Raw genomic sequence first — 18,304 nt, forward strand, 5'->3', positions numbered from 1 at the left:
TATATATATATATATATATATATATATATATATATATACACACATATATATGTATATATATTACTTCCAAGTCATGTCTTATTTTTTAAACAATCTACCTTCTAAAAAATGACAACTACTGTCCACCATTAGTCTTCCCTCTTTCGGGTTCTAGCAAAATTAGTAAGATTCACTCATAACAAGGTAGTTCTCTACAGAATTCAAGTATTAATTCCTGTCTTAGAGCTTGCAAGTGAAATATATTCCAGCTACTTCCTCTATCACTGAAATTTTCACCATAGTTCGATTTGTGTTACACTGAAAAAAATAATTTTGTTTGACTTTAGAAGATAAAGTAATATGTGTTATCAAAATAGCATTTTATATGGGGTGAGAAAATTTATTTAAAATAAACTGTGGAACAAGGGACATAATGAGAAATGATGGAAAATAGTTGAGTGTTATTCAATTTCCTAAGCATAAATTAGGCAATTTTGAAAACTGACTCTTCCAAGATTCTGGAGCTCTACTTAGTACTATGAAAAAGTAATAACTGAACACACAGTTTCTAAAATAACTATGAAAAAATATCATTTAACACCTTGAGTTTGATGTAACTGAATAATTTTACCCCATGTTTTTCATTAGTTTCTATTCCCAAAGTTAACCTAACATAGTTTTAGAAATAAAAAACTTTATTGAAATTTAAAATTTAATTTAATTCAAGGAATTCAAATAAGTTTTCTATCCAAGATAGAACAGACTTAGCATCATGCAGCTTTAACATGAATACACTATACTTATCTTTGGATTTAATTATATAAGGGAAAAAGAAACAGAGAGAAATAAATGAATCAAACTTTTTTGTTTACGTATTTTTGGAGGAAAAAAAGAAAAGAAAAATTATATTGATTGACAAAGATCTGGCAATCACATATTCACCTTAAACAAATATCTCTCTGGGATATCTTGTGAAAATTCTCATAAATAATAATAGCACTTTCAATGTGCATGTTTTCAAAATAAAGGAAATTGTTAAAATATTTAATTCTAAAATCAAAAGCAACATGGATTTTATGATTTCATATAACTAATGATTTTTAACATGGAAGGCCATCTCAACTTCGAGAAGCAAATAGAAAAATACCACTTGCAATAAAAATATGACAAATATAATTTTCTCAGGCCATTATGAGCTTTTCTATCAGCAGCACAGAAATCAAGTTTCTTCCCTTTCCCTCAGAAACTCTAGAATTGCCAAAAGTTTTGGGCTATATTTAGATTTTCCAGCTATTGCCCTATCTGCTCTTTTATCTCAGGGCTCAATTTTTGGGATAGAGCCTCCACATCTGTGGTCTAACGACGATCTGTGACAATCCTGTATCCTATTGGTCCATACTATTTTCTAAAATATCATATTTATAAAATTATCCCTGATTTCAGGAGGCTAAGAAAGATACTATCTTGAATACTCTGAACACATGGTTTCATGAGCATTTTCTGTCATTTTTTTTCCTTGTAACTTTTCAAGCTAAATTATGTTGCCTCCACCTAATGTTACAAAAACTTTGGGTGAAAGCCCAATGTGATTCTAAGACTTTGGTATGATTCTGTGTAACCTGGCTTTCTTCCTGGAAGTTAACTCTGTTAGACAGCTATTTCTATAAACAAACTGAATAATAAAAAAGCTAAAGGACCAGATGAAATGCCACTACTTATGTTTTCTCTATAAGCCTGTAAAGACTAATGGTGGTAATTAATTATTAGAAGTTGACATCAGAAATGGTGGTCTCACATCCTTTGAAAAATTTACATATTGGTTAAACTTCACTTTTCAATATGTCATTATTTCTCATTTAAAAAAACCTAAATATTAAATTATATATGTGGGCCTATTACTTGTATCAATTAGTTAATGCTCTGTAACAAACCACCCCAAAATGTGCTAGTTTAAAACAGCAACCATTTATTTTCTCACAATGAGGAATCTAGGCTGCACTCAGATACTCTCATAGAGTGTTACCCTCAATTACTATGTGAGTCAGTACATTGGGCAATTGAAGTATGTTTGGATGTGAATTATACACTGGGTGGGTATCTATAATTTACCAACACTTGCAGTAAGTAAAGGCTCTGGTACAAGCTCCTTGACTCTTGGGCCTTACGATTCAGAAAATACAATGAAGAATTAGAGTATGTTATTGTGGACACCATTGTAGTTTATATTAAGAGCCTCACAATAAAGGCACGTAGGATTCTGGAGTCAGGCTTTGCCTTCTGCAGCAAAGAAGTTTTTACCACTTGCAAAGTAGTAGCTCCTGGCCTATCACTGGGTCAGATTAAAGAAATGGCTCTTGATCATCAGATATCAAGCAAGTATGTGACTTCAGCTTCCGATAATGGTCTGGCTAGTGTCAAATCCACCAAATCATAGACTGGGCAACAATCCATGGATAGAAATACTATATTGCGAATTTGGTCCAAGCAGTACAGAAGGCCTAAGAAAGTTCCATGAACAGATGGCTCAAATTCCCATTTTACCTGTCCCTGTTACACCACTGTTTCTCCCTGAGTTTGCCCCTTTGGCCTCTGGAAGTTCTTGAAGACAGCTAATAAAGGATGAAAAAACTCAAGTTTGATTTATGAATGGGTCAATTCAATATTTTGGTTAACATAAAAGGGGGGGGGACCAGCAGTTAGTGTAATGGCTATGTTGTCTAACTCCCATGTAGCTGACCATGGTTCGAGTCTCGGACCCATTGGCTTAAACTCACGCCGGGCACATGTGTGTGCGTGCCCAAGATCCTGAGAGGAGAATGGAGGAGAAGGGATTGCAGCGTTGCCATACCCCCCGGGGGCTGATTTCTCGCTTTCAATCTCTCTGTCTCTCTGTCTTTCTGGCGAGTGCACATATCCTATAGCAAAAACCTCTAAAAAAAAAAGAAAAGAACTACAGATGCACCACAGGCCTATCCAGAAATGACCTTTTTGGAAAATAGTGAGGATAAATCCTCCATTGGTGCAACGAGTTCAAGTAAAAATATAGACTGATTCCAAAACAGTAGAGAGGGGCTTTGTTTATTGACCAGAAGCCTGGAAGGAGGCAATCTGAGAGACTGGAGATAGGAAGTGTGATGAATGTCAGTGCACTCAAGGAAATGGGCACAGAGCCTACAGATCTTTGTCTCATCTTAATGTCTACCAGAAAGTGAGTCATGACTAAATCAATTGGAGCTCTCTAGCCTCTCTTTTCAGCCATGTGGAATTCACACAATGGACCCTTGAATGGAGTGGTCATGGTAGCAGGCTGTAGATTGTGCACAGACTCAACACCAGGACACCTCACCAAGAAAATAGAATTACCACAGCTTATTGTGTAATATTCCAGGAGTGTAAACAGACAGTGGGTTCTCCAAGACCAGCCAGATGCTCAATAGCAAACTGACTACCTTGGATCCCTTCCATCTTTGTGGGAAGGGTGAGTCATCCTCACTGGAACTGATTCTGGATTTGGGTTTTTCTTCTCTCCGTATGGTGCCTTTGCCTGCCCCACCATTCCAAGTCTTTATGAATGCTGACTTAGCAACATGGGGTCATGTCCAACAGTGTCTCACACCAAGGAAGTGAAGGAAGTGCAACACTAGGCACATGATCCTGGAATTCTCTATTCTTATTAAAAAGTGAATTACTTAGAACACAATGAAATAACCTCTTATAGTCTCAATTAAGGTAGTAACTTGGGGAACAAGACTGTTCAGGGTATTCCAAGATGCAGCATACTTACTGAATCAATACATGGCACATTATCAACACATTGTGATATTTGGCAATGTCCCCAGTGGCTAGAATATGTGTGTATAAGTTTTACAGTTTTGGTTCTGCTGGTTAGAAATTCTTGTTCTTGGAATGGGGGAGAAGCATGCTTCTAACAGGGATTAGTAATGGTGTTATGAACTTACAGCTATGACCACTGCTTTGTACTAATGGAAACTCAAGATGAGGACCAGGAAATAAACAAAATAGCCATTATACTCATGGGAAATAATAGTCCTAATTATAATGAGAAGGTAAGGTGGTTTCTGTATACAGGCATCAAGAAGAATGATTCTGGGATGCAGGTGATTCACTGAGATGTTTCTTGGTGCTCCCATGACAGGAGAAGAATGAACTATCCACTGCAGCAAATAGAGATCAGCTATGTTAAAAAATAGAGAGCTTTGGGACCAGCAGTTAGCGTAATGGCTATGTCACTGGGCTCCCATGTAGTCGACTGTGGTTCAAATCCTGGACCCAGTGGTTTAAAAAACAAAACAAACAAACAAAAAAAAAAAAAAAAAAAAAAAAACAAAAAAAGCGCGGTGCGACAACAGTGGTTTAAAAAACAAAACAAACAAACAAAAAAAAAAAAAAAAAACTTACACCAGGTGCGTGTGCATGCATGCCCAAGATCCTGAGAGGAGAATGGAGGAGAAGGGATTGCGGCGTGGCCATCCCCCTTGGGGGGGGGTGATTTCTCGCTTTCTGTCTCTCTGTCTCTCTCTGTCTGTCTGGCAAGCACACATGCCCTACAGCAAAAACCTCTCAAAAAAAAAAAAAAACTTAAAAAAAAAATAGAGAGCTTTAACCCCTCAGATACGAAGTCTTCTTGACTCCATAATGTGAACACAAGAAACTAGTTATAGTCCTGGATGAGGAACATCTGAAATGAATGGTGCAGGAAGTGGATGATAAATCTCAAATATGGCTGCATACACAGTTCTAGCAGAAGAGTGAGGCTTTTTCTACTACAACTATTTAATTAGCTCTTTGGTAAAGACTGAGGTCAGTAATTCTCTTGCAGACTCGGCCATGGATTAGAGTTAACATGAGGTATAAGTAAATACCGTGAGGGCTAGATGCACAAGGCCTTTGTTGCATCCTGACTCACATCCCCTTCTTTCCACCTGAGGACACTTGCAGTTGATGTAAACGGCCCTGTGTGGGATTCATCTCCTTTCATATTGATTGCATCTTGCTTCATGCAAGTACCTCATGTTGTTTATTTTCTGCTGTGGCTAGTCTCTGGTACTTATCAAAGTACCAGATAATCTCAGGTACCCCTGAGAACAAACTTGGCAAACTCAATTATGGTCGATGTAAAATTCAAGATCTAAAAATATTATCTCATCCCAGAGGTAACTATAAACCAACATGGTTAGAAGCTAATGGACAAATGCTTCATCCTTTCACTCCTTGGGTAAAAAAATTCTAACGAGCACCTCAGCCATCCTGTGTGCACAACTAAATAAAAGCCTAAATATTGGCTTGTTCCCTTCTGTTTTACTTTCGCTCATTCTTCTTATTATTTTTAGTTTATTTATTTTCTCCATATAGGGGAGAGAGAGACCCACAAGAGGGCTTCCATGCTATGAGCCACCACCAGCATCAGCGGGCTTTGATCGTGGGTGCACACATGCACCCAGTGTGAACAGGGAGGCTTCAGAACATGAACTAGGGACCTTTCCATTACCAGACCATCTGGCCTCCATTTTTTACTTTATCTGTTTCATTTTTGCATGCAAGTTCTTTTGCACCCTACTTCCTGGAATCATCTCACAAATAAACTAGTTGCAACACAATTCCTCATCACAAACTTTGCTTTCAGGGTTATGCAGCCTAAACCAGAGGGCATATATGATAAAAAACTGTTTACGTAAAGAGATCCAAAACAAGCTTCCTATGAAAGGAAAGGATCATTCCTCCACTGAGATACAGCTGTCACTGTCATAAAATTTAACATAAACAAATACACCATCAAATGCCCCGCTATAAAACATAACATCCAGCAATTACATACTAAAGGATGTACGGTGACATCATTCGTTACAGTATATAAACGACCCTCTTGACTAAATGGGAATTTAGTGTTAAGTAGCTATAAAAGCTGCTAAAAAATAAATGTTATTGAAACAAACATAAGCAATTTAGGAATAAAACCTGAGACATCCTAACCATAGCTACAAGGTTTACTATGTCTGTGAAGGAGTCATTAAAAACCACATAGGGCTATGTTCCAGTCTATTAGGAGAATAATTTGCTTGAAGATTATACTTAAAGATGAAAGAAATGGGGACATAATCATGATTGATTTTTACTTTATTTGTAAAGTGTTATTGTCATTGTTACCCACATAAATGTGGTTAGAAAAGAAAAAGGAAGGGTGGGAAAATTGAGATGCCTTCTCAAAAAAGAAGAAATGTTCTTCCATAAGCCAAGTTAAAAGTTTTGAGGGAAGAAATATCTTAAGTGACAAAAGTAGCTAGTAAGTAAGGTAATATCACAGAATGAAATGTTATCTAAGAATTTAAAAATAAAACCCAAAAGTCCTACTTTAAAAATGGGAATTTTCTAAGATAATTTGTAAAGGGTAAGATTCATTCAATGTGTTAATTTTCCAAATTTAGTGCAATGGCTTTTTATCTGATTTTTACTAAATCTTAAGGCTTAGGGAAATATTCACTAGAAACTGAATATTGGCTATTAAATATCATCCCTGAGAATTCAGGATGAAACTTCAACTTTCCTCCTGGGGCAATTTTAACTCGTTATCTCCTATAATCTTCAAAGACTTCTGATGTATATAAATATCCATTTTAAGGGTCAGAATTTGCACTACATACAATGAGATATTCTACAGTTATTAAAAACTTAAAACAGACCAAAATTGCAAAGATAATTAATTCTGATCAGGAATGAGTTAATGCACTGATGCTTGATAATTATAAAAAAATTTTAAATTAAGTTTTAAGAGACTGGACCATGAGGCAGTTATGACACTCTGCAAGACTGACACACCTGAGAAGGTTCTGGATTCACTCCAGAGACGGCCCTTATTATTCCAGGCACTTCTGTGCCATGATCTGAGACTTGCAGAAGCTGAGGTGGAGGGGGCATCAAGACACTCTTGATGGTGCTGTTTCTGTCTCCCATTCAGGGAAAAAATGAACAAATAAGTTTTAAAATAGTTTGGTTTATTTTATTTTTGATGAAAAGTGCAATGTAAGCAGAATATTTGTCATTAATTTGTAAATTTGCCAAGAAAGATTACTACATTAATTTCTGAGTCATTAGTAATTAATATGATTTCTTTAATACAACAATCCAATGACTAGAAAGAAATCTTGAGTTTCATGAAGCTCTACACATTTTTCGTTTTTGACATTGTAAGTTACATTATTTTTAAAATCAAACTCAGTGAGTGATAACTTAGAAAAATTCATGCTTAGATCCAAATGAGGGATTACAGTATCACATGCATAGTCTTATTTAAGCAAAATACCATATCTTTAGATTCAATAAGTCTTCTAATATTTGGGTACATACTTATTTATTTGCCAACAGAAATGAATGTCGATAAAATTCAGCAGTCGACAACAGCCAAGAGGAACTTCCTTAGATAAGCCATGTAAAATAAACTTTCACATTCAGGACAAGACAAATCCAAGAATCTCACTGCCTCCCGTGAATTTTCTATTCTACAACAGGACAGGGAGAATACACTGCCATTAGGTAACTGATATCTTGGGTAATCGGATTTTCGCTTTTATATTTTATCACTTAAAGCTCTCCTTTGAATACCTCAAAAAGAGCACCCAAATTTAATCACCAAAGTCAGTGCTTAAACACCAACTAGCCACCAGATGGCAGCAATGCTTCTATGAATAATGCAGCATTCTGTGCGTCCATCTGAGTTTGTATGTTAATAATAGAACAATCTTTGCATTAGTGAAAGGACAAAGTTATTCGCGTCAAAGCCAGCCATGTTTTTCCACATCACTAGTCATATTTTTTTCCTTTCTAGACTGTTTGTTTTCTGGTATTTAGGCCCTCGAAAATATTTTCAAATGTCTTAAACATTAAATTGCTATTAAATTTCACTTGATACTGTGGTAGAAAATGCCTGTGGCTTAAAAGAAGTATTTTCCTTTTTTGATAGACAAATAACATCTGTGGTTATCAATGTTCCGGTATAGCTGTCACAGGAGAAGGCTTTAATGTAAATTTGTGCCACCCTTATCAGGACATCCTACACATCACAAGCATATGTTTCTACCTACGTTTTCAGACATTGATTTTGAGTCCATCACCCATCTCAAATGATCAGAACCTTGTCTTTTACTTGATCATGAGTGTGGGAGTTTTGACTTAAATTCAGTTCCTGGGTGGGGGGAAGGGGAATAAAACAGTCAAGGTCTTCCTAAAATACTTGGGAAGGGAATCATATCAGTGTTTCTATTGTGGAAGTGTTTCAGGAAAAAGTGTTCATTGTGCTACTGTACATGTTTTGGCTCTGCACATGTTCACCCAGGAAGTGAGAGTGTTAGAATTTGTTCCAGTGAAGAAAATGAAATGAAAGGTAAATCTGTGCCACTGAGGTCCAGGATCTGGTGAATCCATACTACCAAGAAAGACATCTAAAGCACCCTCACACCAATTCGTTATCTGAAAAATTCAAAACAGCTTCCTTCCTGACTTCTCCCCAGCACCAGTCATTTCATTTCATTGTTTCATCTAGGCTATTTCTCAACATCCTGTTTCGTTATGAGAAAAAAGCAGCCTCCTCCCCTCTTCAAATACCGAGAATCCTTAACTGCCGCAAGGTGCTTTGTATTCTTATTTTAAATATTATTTTCTACCTAATATTTGGCAACATGTCTTACTTATATATGAAGAGACTCAATGCACCGATTCCACAAGTGGCCCCTCCAATTCTGTACGATAACTGGCATTTTCTTTTCATTTTAAACTTAGTATTTTCTTTCTCCTTTGCTTTTGTTCCAGGCCTTTGTGTATGAATTCTTGCTTTGTTATTTTCTTATACGGCTTTAAACATTGCTTTGAGGTTTCAGAATATTGCTCACCACTGCCCAGATTTTTCTCCTGCTCAGTGGCTTGTAGCATATAAACACTCGGAATATATATATTTTCTTCTCTTGCCTTCAGACCCAGCCTCATTACCTTATGTTTCTAAAAACTGAATGGCAGCAACCATTTCTCTGCCAGTGAGTCTATGCTATCCAAAAGCACTCAATTTTATTTCACCCTGTGTCATCCTTATGGACAAGCTGTAAAATGTGATACCATTTACCGGCCCCATCTATTATGTACCAATGTACCAGCTTTAGGGATTAAATTGTTCCTTTTTCTGGAACAGGTCTGTTTGCTATTATAAAAAAAAAAAAAAAAGAAAAGAAAACCTATATATATATATATACACACACACTCAACATGAAATAAACATGGCTGTTCTCTTTTACAAAATATGAAAAAAGAATTTTGAAACAGATATGAGAAAGGGATCCCTTGGTTTGAATGTATTGCCACCATCAACATAATAGTTTCTGTACTTTACACAAGATGAAAATCACAATGGAGGGACCAGTAGTTAGCGTAATGGCTATGTCGCTGGACTCCCACGTAGTTGACCATGGTTCGAGTCTCGGACCCGGTGGCTTAAAACTCACGCCGGGCACGTGTGCGTGCATGCCCAAGATCCCGAGATGAGAATGGAGGAGAAGGGATTGCAGTGTGGACATCCTCCCTTGGGAGGGGGGGCGGATTTCTCGCTTTCTATCTCTCTCGCGAACGCACACGCCCTATATAGCAAAGAAAAAACTCTCAAAAAAAAAATCACAATGGAAAAGTCATAACAATTGGTGGTTACTTTGAACCTACGACATCCTTCAGGGATAGTGGTTCCCTGTTCAAGTTAGGGTGCATGGTTCGAGGTCCCCAGGTGTGATGTCTGGGTGACTCAGTTAGTCTCAGGAGCCCCAGGATGATGACCGTCACACTTGCCCTACTAAATATCATGGAATTGAGTATGTTCCATGAAAGGACGGGCTCACAGCATGAGATCAGTAAATGCAGAACAGCATGCTGCAGTTACGTCGGTTTCTGGCTAAAACTCAGAATGTATTCCAAACGTGTAACTCATGTCATTGAACACACGTAGCCAGCTATTCCCAAAGGCCATGAGAGACGAGTTAACCAATGATCTAAGTCCACTAAGCCACATGTATCAGTTCTGCTCTGTTAGAAACAGAAGTTGACATTCTTATTTATTTACTATTTTAATTTACTTTACACTATCTTGGTTCTCTGGACTAATGTGGGACTATCATGTACAATATGGCTATTGTCAATTTTTACAGCCATTCCGTTGCATTCTTCCTTATGGTTCAAAGAGAAAGGAATTACGGTAAGGTGGTGTCAGGTCCTGTAGTATTTGCTGGAATAATGAAGCTGTGCAAATGAGTACATGTCCTCGGAGTTGTAGGCTTAGACAAGTGAGTTTCACAGAATCACCCAGGCAACACAGAGCTGGTATGGTTTTCCCTAATAATATACTTATTTTACATATCTTGGCTCTAGATGTTCAGATTACGCTTTAAAAAAGAGAGAGAAACAGAGCTTTACTGTTTCTCAAAATTAAACTTAGAAAAAGACAGTCCCTAAGACACAGGGTCTGAACCAATAGTAATATTTTTCATCTGAGGAGTGTTCTTTCCACACATCTTCTTGTTTCTGTTTTTCCTCTAGAGGAAAAGCCTAGCATGCTCTTTAGGTCTCACCTAGAGTCTTACGTCAATTAACTTGTTTCTTTACTCTGGATTCTCCCCTTTGCAGTCAATCTTACACACCCCTGATATTCATATTTCTAAATCAAAGCCTCAATTATAAAATTATACCTCTCCCTTCAATGAAAAATCTGTGTAATGTTGCTGACAAATGTGTAGCCAAAATCATAAAAAAGGATCATATTTCTTCCTTTTCAATCAGGCAAAACAACAAAAAAGGGTTTACTATCTCAACAGGAGACTAGAAGTGTCCCTATTGCCTCTCTTTCATTTAGGAACATAGTTGCTGCATTCGTCTCTAAGATATCTTTTGCAATTTGCTATTCATAGCTCGGTAGAGGCTTCCAGAACAATATGCTTTCTTACAGTATTACCTTGGTTATGTCACAAATCAACTCATATTGATTATACATATTATATTAATAACACTACAAGAATAGAATAGTACAAATAACTAAAGTGAGGTTGAGGACATAAAAGTTGCATAATGAGTGAAAAGACATTTCAGATGGTATATTAAATCTAAGCCTTCTGATTAAGTTCTAAGGCAGGAGAAAGGTGAGAAGTAGAGCAGAAATTCTGAGTTACATTTCACAGATATCTACCACCCTCATCTTGATTTTTCTGAAATCCACATCTGGAATTTCCCTCAAAAGGTTTTGAGATAATGTAGTCAGCAGATGAATAGAAATACCCTCTGATATTTATTTGTAAAGTAAGTCTTTTGAAGTGGCTTTCAAATACTCAAATATACTGAATACATGATTGCTTCATTTTAACCCTAGTGTAAGTGGGAGGCAGGTGAAGTAAGCACTATTCTTATTTTCTTGGTGTGATCAACTGCGAATTGGAGGAGGAATTCTGGCTTGTAATTTGGAGGAGGGATCCTGCCCTGGCTTCTACATAAAGTTACAAGTGGCATAGCCAGAACTGGAACACAGTCCCTAGACATGCTTTCTTCACTGCACCTTCTGAATGATGGATGAGCATCTAATAGGTAGATGAAATGATGGGGGACAAGCTAGAAAGCAAAGAACAACTGTATTAGACATTAGTGCTTTCTTACTCTGGTTTATTTTTAATGCCATGCCTTTTAGATATTACGAGTAATTCTCTGAAGTGAAACCAGCTTTACTTGAAATCTAATGCATGTATGTATGTGAAGAATCATCGTTTTGCATTTAGTCTAACTACAAGCATTGAAAAATGAAAGAGAAAATTGTTAAAAGCTCAGATATATTTTAAACCACCACTTTTAACACAAGGAAATGGATAAAAGCAAATACCAGTAGTTTTCCTTTTGGCCTAAAATGACATTTTCCAAGACGTTATTAAATTATCTTCGCATTAATAAACTTAAGTAGTACTTAAACATTTTAAGCAAAGACATATTCAGATCAGGAAGAGCAATCAAATTATGTTTAAATGTAATGCATATCCATGGAAAATATTATATGAATATATTTAATATACATTATAGCCAGAAGAGTTTCCTAAGTCAAAAAAGTAATACAAATAATGATAAATCTATCAAGGTTTACTTTTCTTTTAGGGACAAGGCTTCTCCCCTGAGATAAATTTATATGTTGGAAAAAATTATTAAATTCAGGAAAGGTGATCAAGGTATTTGTTGAGGTTATAACTTATTGGTAGAGGGAGGTGAATAAACTTCTATCTTCTTGAGCTATTTAATGTTTTCTGCTTTTCAAGCAAGTAGTTTGTATGTTCTTAATCATCCATAATTCACTAATTGGTAGAATTATCCTACTTAAAGCATGTAATCTATAGGTGAGTCCAGTGCCTATTTTAATTTTTTTTTGTTTTTTTGGAGAGGTTTTTGCCATAGGGCACACGCGCTCTCCAGACAGACAGAGAGAGACAGAGAGACAGAAAGCGAGAAATCACCCCCCAGGGGGATGGCCATGCTGCAATCCCGTCTCTTCCATTCTCCTCTTGGGATCTTGGGCATGCATGCACACACTCCCGGCGTGAGTTTAAGGCACCAGGTCTGGGACTCAAACCGCGGTCAACTACATGGGAGTCCAGTGACATAGCCATTACGTTGGTGCCACCTATTTTAAATTTTGAAGAAAACTCAAAAAATCTAGGACTTGCTTACTCACTGTCTACTTTCTGAGAAAAGGTAAACCTTTAGAGTAGACATGATTTAATGATTTTAAATGAGTAATTGTGTACTGCCTAATGTTTTGTTAGCAAAAAGACCAAAGGCCAACAGTGACAGTATAGCCATAGCACAATGCTCTATGATATTCAAGCAATATGGGAGGGTCCAGCCTCATGAAGGCTCCCCATACAAACCCCATACAAACCAGGAACGTGAGGGCCCATGATCCTGGCTGCCTGAGGCTGGAGTGGATCATGGCAGCCAGACGATGTTGTTCAGATACTAGTCTCTGTCTCTCTTCTCTCTCACATAGAGGAAATACAAAAATATTTTTTAAAAGGAACCAGAAAAGCAGTATCTTCATGCTCTTTGGCTTCTTAGTTACTCCCTAGAAGTCTAGGAGAACAGAGCCTGCATTGTGGACACAATTTCTTAAAAGTTGTCATGAAAGTATAGGCATGGTTTTTATTTTTCTATTTAGTTTTATTTTTACTGAAGGAATGCAACTGTAGCTTTAGTGGTAACTATTTAATCAGTTAAAATGTAGCCTGTCTTCTGGTTTAATAAATATAAGGTAGTATAGGATGTAGTTTCTGTCTTTATATTTTCTTTGGAGAGACAGAACTAATTTACATGACAGAAGTAGAGAATATTTAAATGTTAAATTAAACAGCGTGGAATTAATTACCCTGCTTTGGGACTGTCATATATTTAATAAGGTGGTATCTCCTTGGAGGTTGGGGAGTGTTTTGGAGATGTATCATGTGTCTCTTTGATAGCTTTGTCTTGAAATCGTATTCCCCAGTTTTTCAAAACTGTGTAACTCAGAGGGCCTTACGATCAAAGGACGGAAGAAAATGTAAGTGAAATTTTTCTTTCGACTTTGAAACAAGAGAGTAAAGGTTAAAAAATACTTGTTTGAAATTATTTTGCAGCCATTTTCTCGGTCGAACTTCTGCGGATTGATGGGTTTTGTAAATATTATACCTAATGTTCCCAGTGAGGAAAGAGAAGAAGGTGACGGTGGCACCACTTCTGTTATGGACGCCGCCTGACAATGCTGCCATCCTTCAACATGGTTTTATTTAGTTATTACAACCATCTCTCTGTAAATGACATTTAGGATTATTTAAGATTATGTTGTAATCCTTTTAATCCTCAGTGCTTTAAATTTCAGGCTAAACACCAAAGAGCAAACTAGCACTTAGAAAAAAAATAAAACATGTGATTTGAACATAAATTTTTCTATTCACTCTTTTCCTGATGAAGACCTAGCGTTGCTCTTAAGTTAACTAAGAAAACGCCTACCGTGGTTCATTACAAATCACTCAGTTACTAAACATTTTCTCAAGCTACATCGAACTTCTGATGGTACTCAGCAATTATGCTCAATGCAGAATTAAAGAAAAGATAGCAGCAAGGAACATTCACTGATTTAACTTAGAATGTGTAAGACCTTTTAGAAACCCAAAGTGCTTTTCTCTGTTTGTGTGTGAAAATGTTCACTGTGTTGCCTGAGGTCAAGCTATCAGATGTATATATATGCAAATACACATATACATGTTTTAAAGATGCATTTATAATGATGCATATGTAAACATATGTATTTTAACACATAACTTACTTTTATATTTTATCATAGAAATTGCTTAACCATATTTTTAAAAATGTTACTTATCAAAAAGCAACAATTAGATTAAAGATGGTTCCATTTTAAAACAGGCAGATGTTTCCGATTTCAGCAAACATCATTCTGCTTTATGACAGTTGTTAAATACAAAAACTTAATACTTAATTAGTGCTGCCACTATTATGTTACTATGTATTAGTCAAATAGCACTGAATTCGCATCAACAGTTTGTAGGACTTTGACTACGAAGGAATCTTGACTTTTAATTCAAAGAAAAATGAACAACTCAAATGTCTAAACAGTATATACAAACAAATTTTGCAAATGAAATCCTTCCACTTTTGTGTGTCACAAATGTGTGTTTCTGATACTTTAAAATGTAACTCAAGCATACACAAGTTTTTGTTTGTTTTCCTATTCATCTTAAGTCTGCCTTCTCTGCAGACATTGTAATTACGTGGCATATAATTGCTAATCCATCAACTTTTTAAAGACAGGTTTCAAATTTTAAATTATTTCTAATTTTGCTCTTCTTTGATTTTTCTTGGACCAAAAATCTCAATAGTCATTTGCTATCTGTAATCTATAATTCATAGACTGAGATTGAACACCAAGCTTAATGCAAACTTGGAATTCTAAAGCTATTTCTGATGTAGCACATCAGCTGAAATTCTCATGGTCTTTTCAGTTGGGAAGAAACACTTCATTATTCCGTAGGTAATGAAACCTTTGCACACACACACTCAGACACCCAACAATGCCTTAATATCGTGTTTTGAGATATAATCATGTTTATTCTGATCATTTGTGAGTTAGACCAGCTAATGTATCTAATCAAATATTGATGTGAGTCATCCAGATTTAGCTCTCTGGCAAATCCTTCCCGATGCTTTTTCCTTAACAGAACTATAAACGCTATTTATATTATTCCTCTCAAAAGGCTCTCTCTCATAGTCTGTGTCTATGGATACGTATTAGTACATTTTACCTAAGCTCATATGTTGAAGTGATAAAAAGAATTTCAACATGACAAGAAAATGAAGTGATTCACCCAAAAAGAACGAAACAGAAGATGAAACGTGGATCTTTCTTTAGGTTAGTTATTCACAATATTCTTATAATCAGCTCCTATTTCTCTGAACTAAAGAGTACATACAGAAAAAGATAAGTTGTGTAAGATCACTGGAGCCCCAAAAATTTTTCAGTTACATTACCAACAAAAGTAACTGGCTGGATTTTCCATTCCAAAAATCTACCAAAAGTGACCACAGCTTTCAAAGTACCTATATTCACAGCTAGGAAAAACAACTAAAAAATTACAACAAGAAATGAAGGGTCATAGAAAAGATTAGGATGATACAAAACATCCATATATGTGGTTTAAATATGTATATATGCATGTTCTGTTTACAGTTACATAAAACTAGATATAATTATTATTCTTCAATATTTGTAGCCTTGTATACATCATATATTGTTGTCTATCCCCTTATTTTGTGATCTAATTTAATTCTTCATAAGATTAACAGAAGAAACAAAAAACGACTGGCTTAACCCCACGGATTTTCTCCTTTCCAAGAATTATGTTTTTGTCAAATTTTAATATCTTCCTTTTACAACTTTGATTAAGATGGTAAACTCACACTAAAATAAAACTATACCACTTAACGTACCTGATCTAGATCAGAACAGGTCAAATTAATTATCTAGGTTGCCACAAAGAACACGATTATAACCCCTTTACGTCAGAATAACAGAAGGAGTAGGCAATTCAGGAAAATAACAGATTACTGATTTAAAGTTCCCCCACTTTAAAACAAAATGTATTTCTTAATTCAGAAAAATAACAGATTACTGATGTACAGTTCCCCCACTTTAAAACAAAATGTATTTCTCCTTGATTTTGTAAAACCACGTTAATAACTTTCAGCTTTAGACCAAAGTTATTTGGTCAAAGTGATTTCTAGACAAATGAGTTTGGTCGGCCTGCCTTGCCTTCCTCCCTCCATCCCTCCCTGTCCTTCTTTCCTTCCTCCTTCCTACTTATCTTTCTATTTTATTTTTAATTGACAATTAATAACTATATAAATTTTCTTGCTTTTTTAGTATTAAAAATTATGTATCTAAATAGAATAAAGCTAGAACAAAGTAAATAATTTATTTCAGAATATATTTAAAGCTTTTTTTAAATTGTATTTGAAGGATACAAGTTATTTAGATAGAGCTGAATCAATATCTCTAAAATATAGAGTTAATTGGAAACCAATTTTACTCTCCAGTAAAAAGTAGAGAATGTAGGTAGGAAATATTACCTTCCTGTGCTTTATTAAGACCCAATATGCCAAATTTAGTCAGTCATTTAAGAGCAGAATTGACTTTTCTTCAAAGGCCAAATATTTTATATGATATTTAATTTTAAAAATTACAATAATCTGGTTCTCTTGGCTACTAAATGATATAAATTTCAAAATATACTTATGAAATTATTGATTACTTTGAAAATAAAAAAGTCAATTAAATTTTATGTAAAAATAGAAAGAGATCAATCTCTATAATCTAAAACTGTTAATTTCAAAAAAGAAATCATGCTAAATTGCATGATTTTGTTACTGTCTTGCGTTAAATATCAACTTCTAGTTTCTTCCTTTTTAAGGATTCTATGTGGTTCTTTCATTCAATGGAATATGACTGAAATCATTAATCAACATTATCTTTTTAAAAATAAAGTATGCAATATAAAAGGACCCTTTTTTTTAATAGCTGTTAAACTCTCTGTCCTACTAAGTTCCACTGGCAAAAGTGATTAATGATTGGAAGGCAGGAATGGCAATGAATGGACATCACTTATATTCAGTGTATTTTAACTTGTATGTATGAAATTTCTATATTAAATCTATTGAAGTCAAGCATCCCAAATAGTTACCAAATACATTTCAAGATTTAATAAGTTTTGTATGGAAAAATGTATCAATAGACAACATATATTTTATATTTAGATAGCAATCAGTCACCAGGGAAAAACAACAAAACAAACCAAAGATTCAACAAGGAGGAAGAGTCAGTTTTTCATGACCTTCAGACAACCAGTTCATGCACATGAAAACACCATGACAAGGTAGTCTTATTTTGATTACCCAAGAGAGCTCAGATTTAGAAAGAGTAGAAATAAATTGAATATATATAACCTCTTACCTGAAAGACATTCTTTCTGCTTGATTTTTCTTTGGCCCATTCTATATGTGCTCCGCACAAATCCACACTTTCAGGTTTCTGGCTAGTTTTCTGTAAACAAACATGAAATAAGAACAAAAAGCACACAACACTGGAGACACAGGTCACAAAAAAAAATCATACTTTATTGAGTTAGCAGCTATGCATATTTATGATACAAAGCCTTTTTTCCTAGGGCAAACCTAACTTATAGGAATTGTCAGTTGAGATCTTATCATTTTAATTGTTTAAAATAGGAACCTATTTTTTAAATTATGTCATTAGTTGCAGACAGTAAGAAAATCTAAAAACAAAGCATTGATATTTTGAGGGGTATTTTTAGCAATTGTTTAAAAAAATCTGCCTTATGAAAACACTGGCTACTGCTAGTCAACGGCTAACATCACATAAAAACATTTTAAGTCATGTACTTATTAGAACTAGTGGTTAAACAATTGATAAATCATAAAATAATGAAACAAAGTATTAAGAGTTTTAGCCTTGTTATAACTTTATTAGTTATTTGGAATTTGGTCACATCATCTAGGAAATGGAGTAGATGAGTTCATATCAATAGCCCTTTGCAGGTTTGTGCATCATACATTAAAAACTTAATAAATATTTCTGATTGTGTTTGCCCCTTTTAGGTATTTATTTTACATTTTGAGTCTATACACATAAATATATGTGTAATTTTAATTAATCAATTTAATTTAGATCAAATGGATTACAGTATGTGTT

The 18,304-nt window shown here is 35.2% G+C and overlaps 1 protein-coding gene across 1 annotated transcript in view; it reads right to left on the reverse strand.

Annotated features, from left to right (window-relative positions):
• The window catches only part of ARHGAP15 (Rho GTPase activating protein 15), a 721,214-nt gene that overhangs the window by 561,803 nt on the left and 141,107 nt on the right, over positions 1 to 18,304 (reverse strand). The window contains 1 exon segment of the mRNA XM_006159626.3: positions 17,546 to 17,635. Within this exon segment, the coding sequence (XP_006159688.1) occupies positions 17,546 to 17,635 (90 nt within the window).

Source organism: Tupaia chinensis, unplaced genomic scaffold (genome assembly GCF_000334495.1).
Source record: "Tupaia chinensis unplaced genomic scaffold, TupChi_1.0 Scaffold000638_1, whole genome shotgun sequence".
NCBI lineage: Eukaryota > Metazoa > Chordata > Mammalia > Scandentia > Tupaiidae > Tupaia > Tupaia belangeri.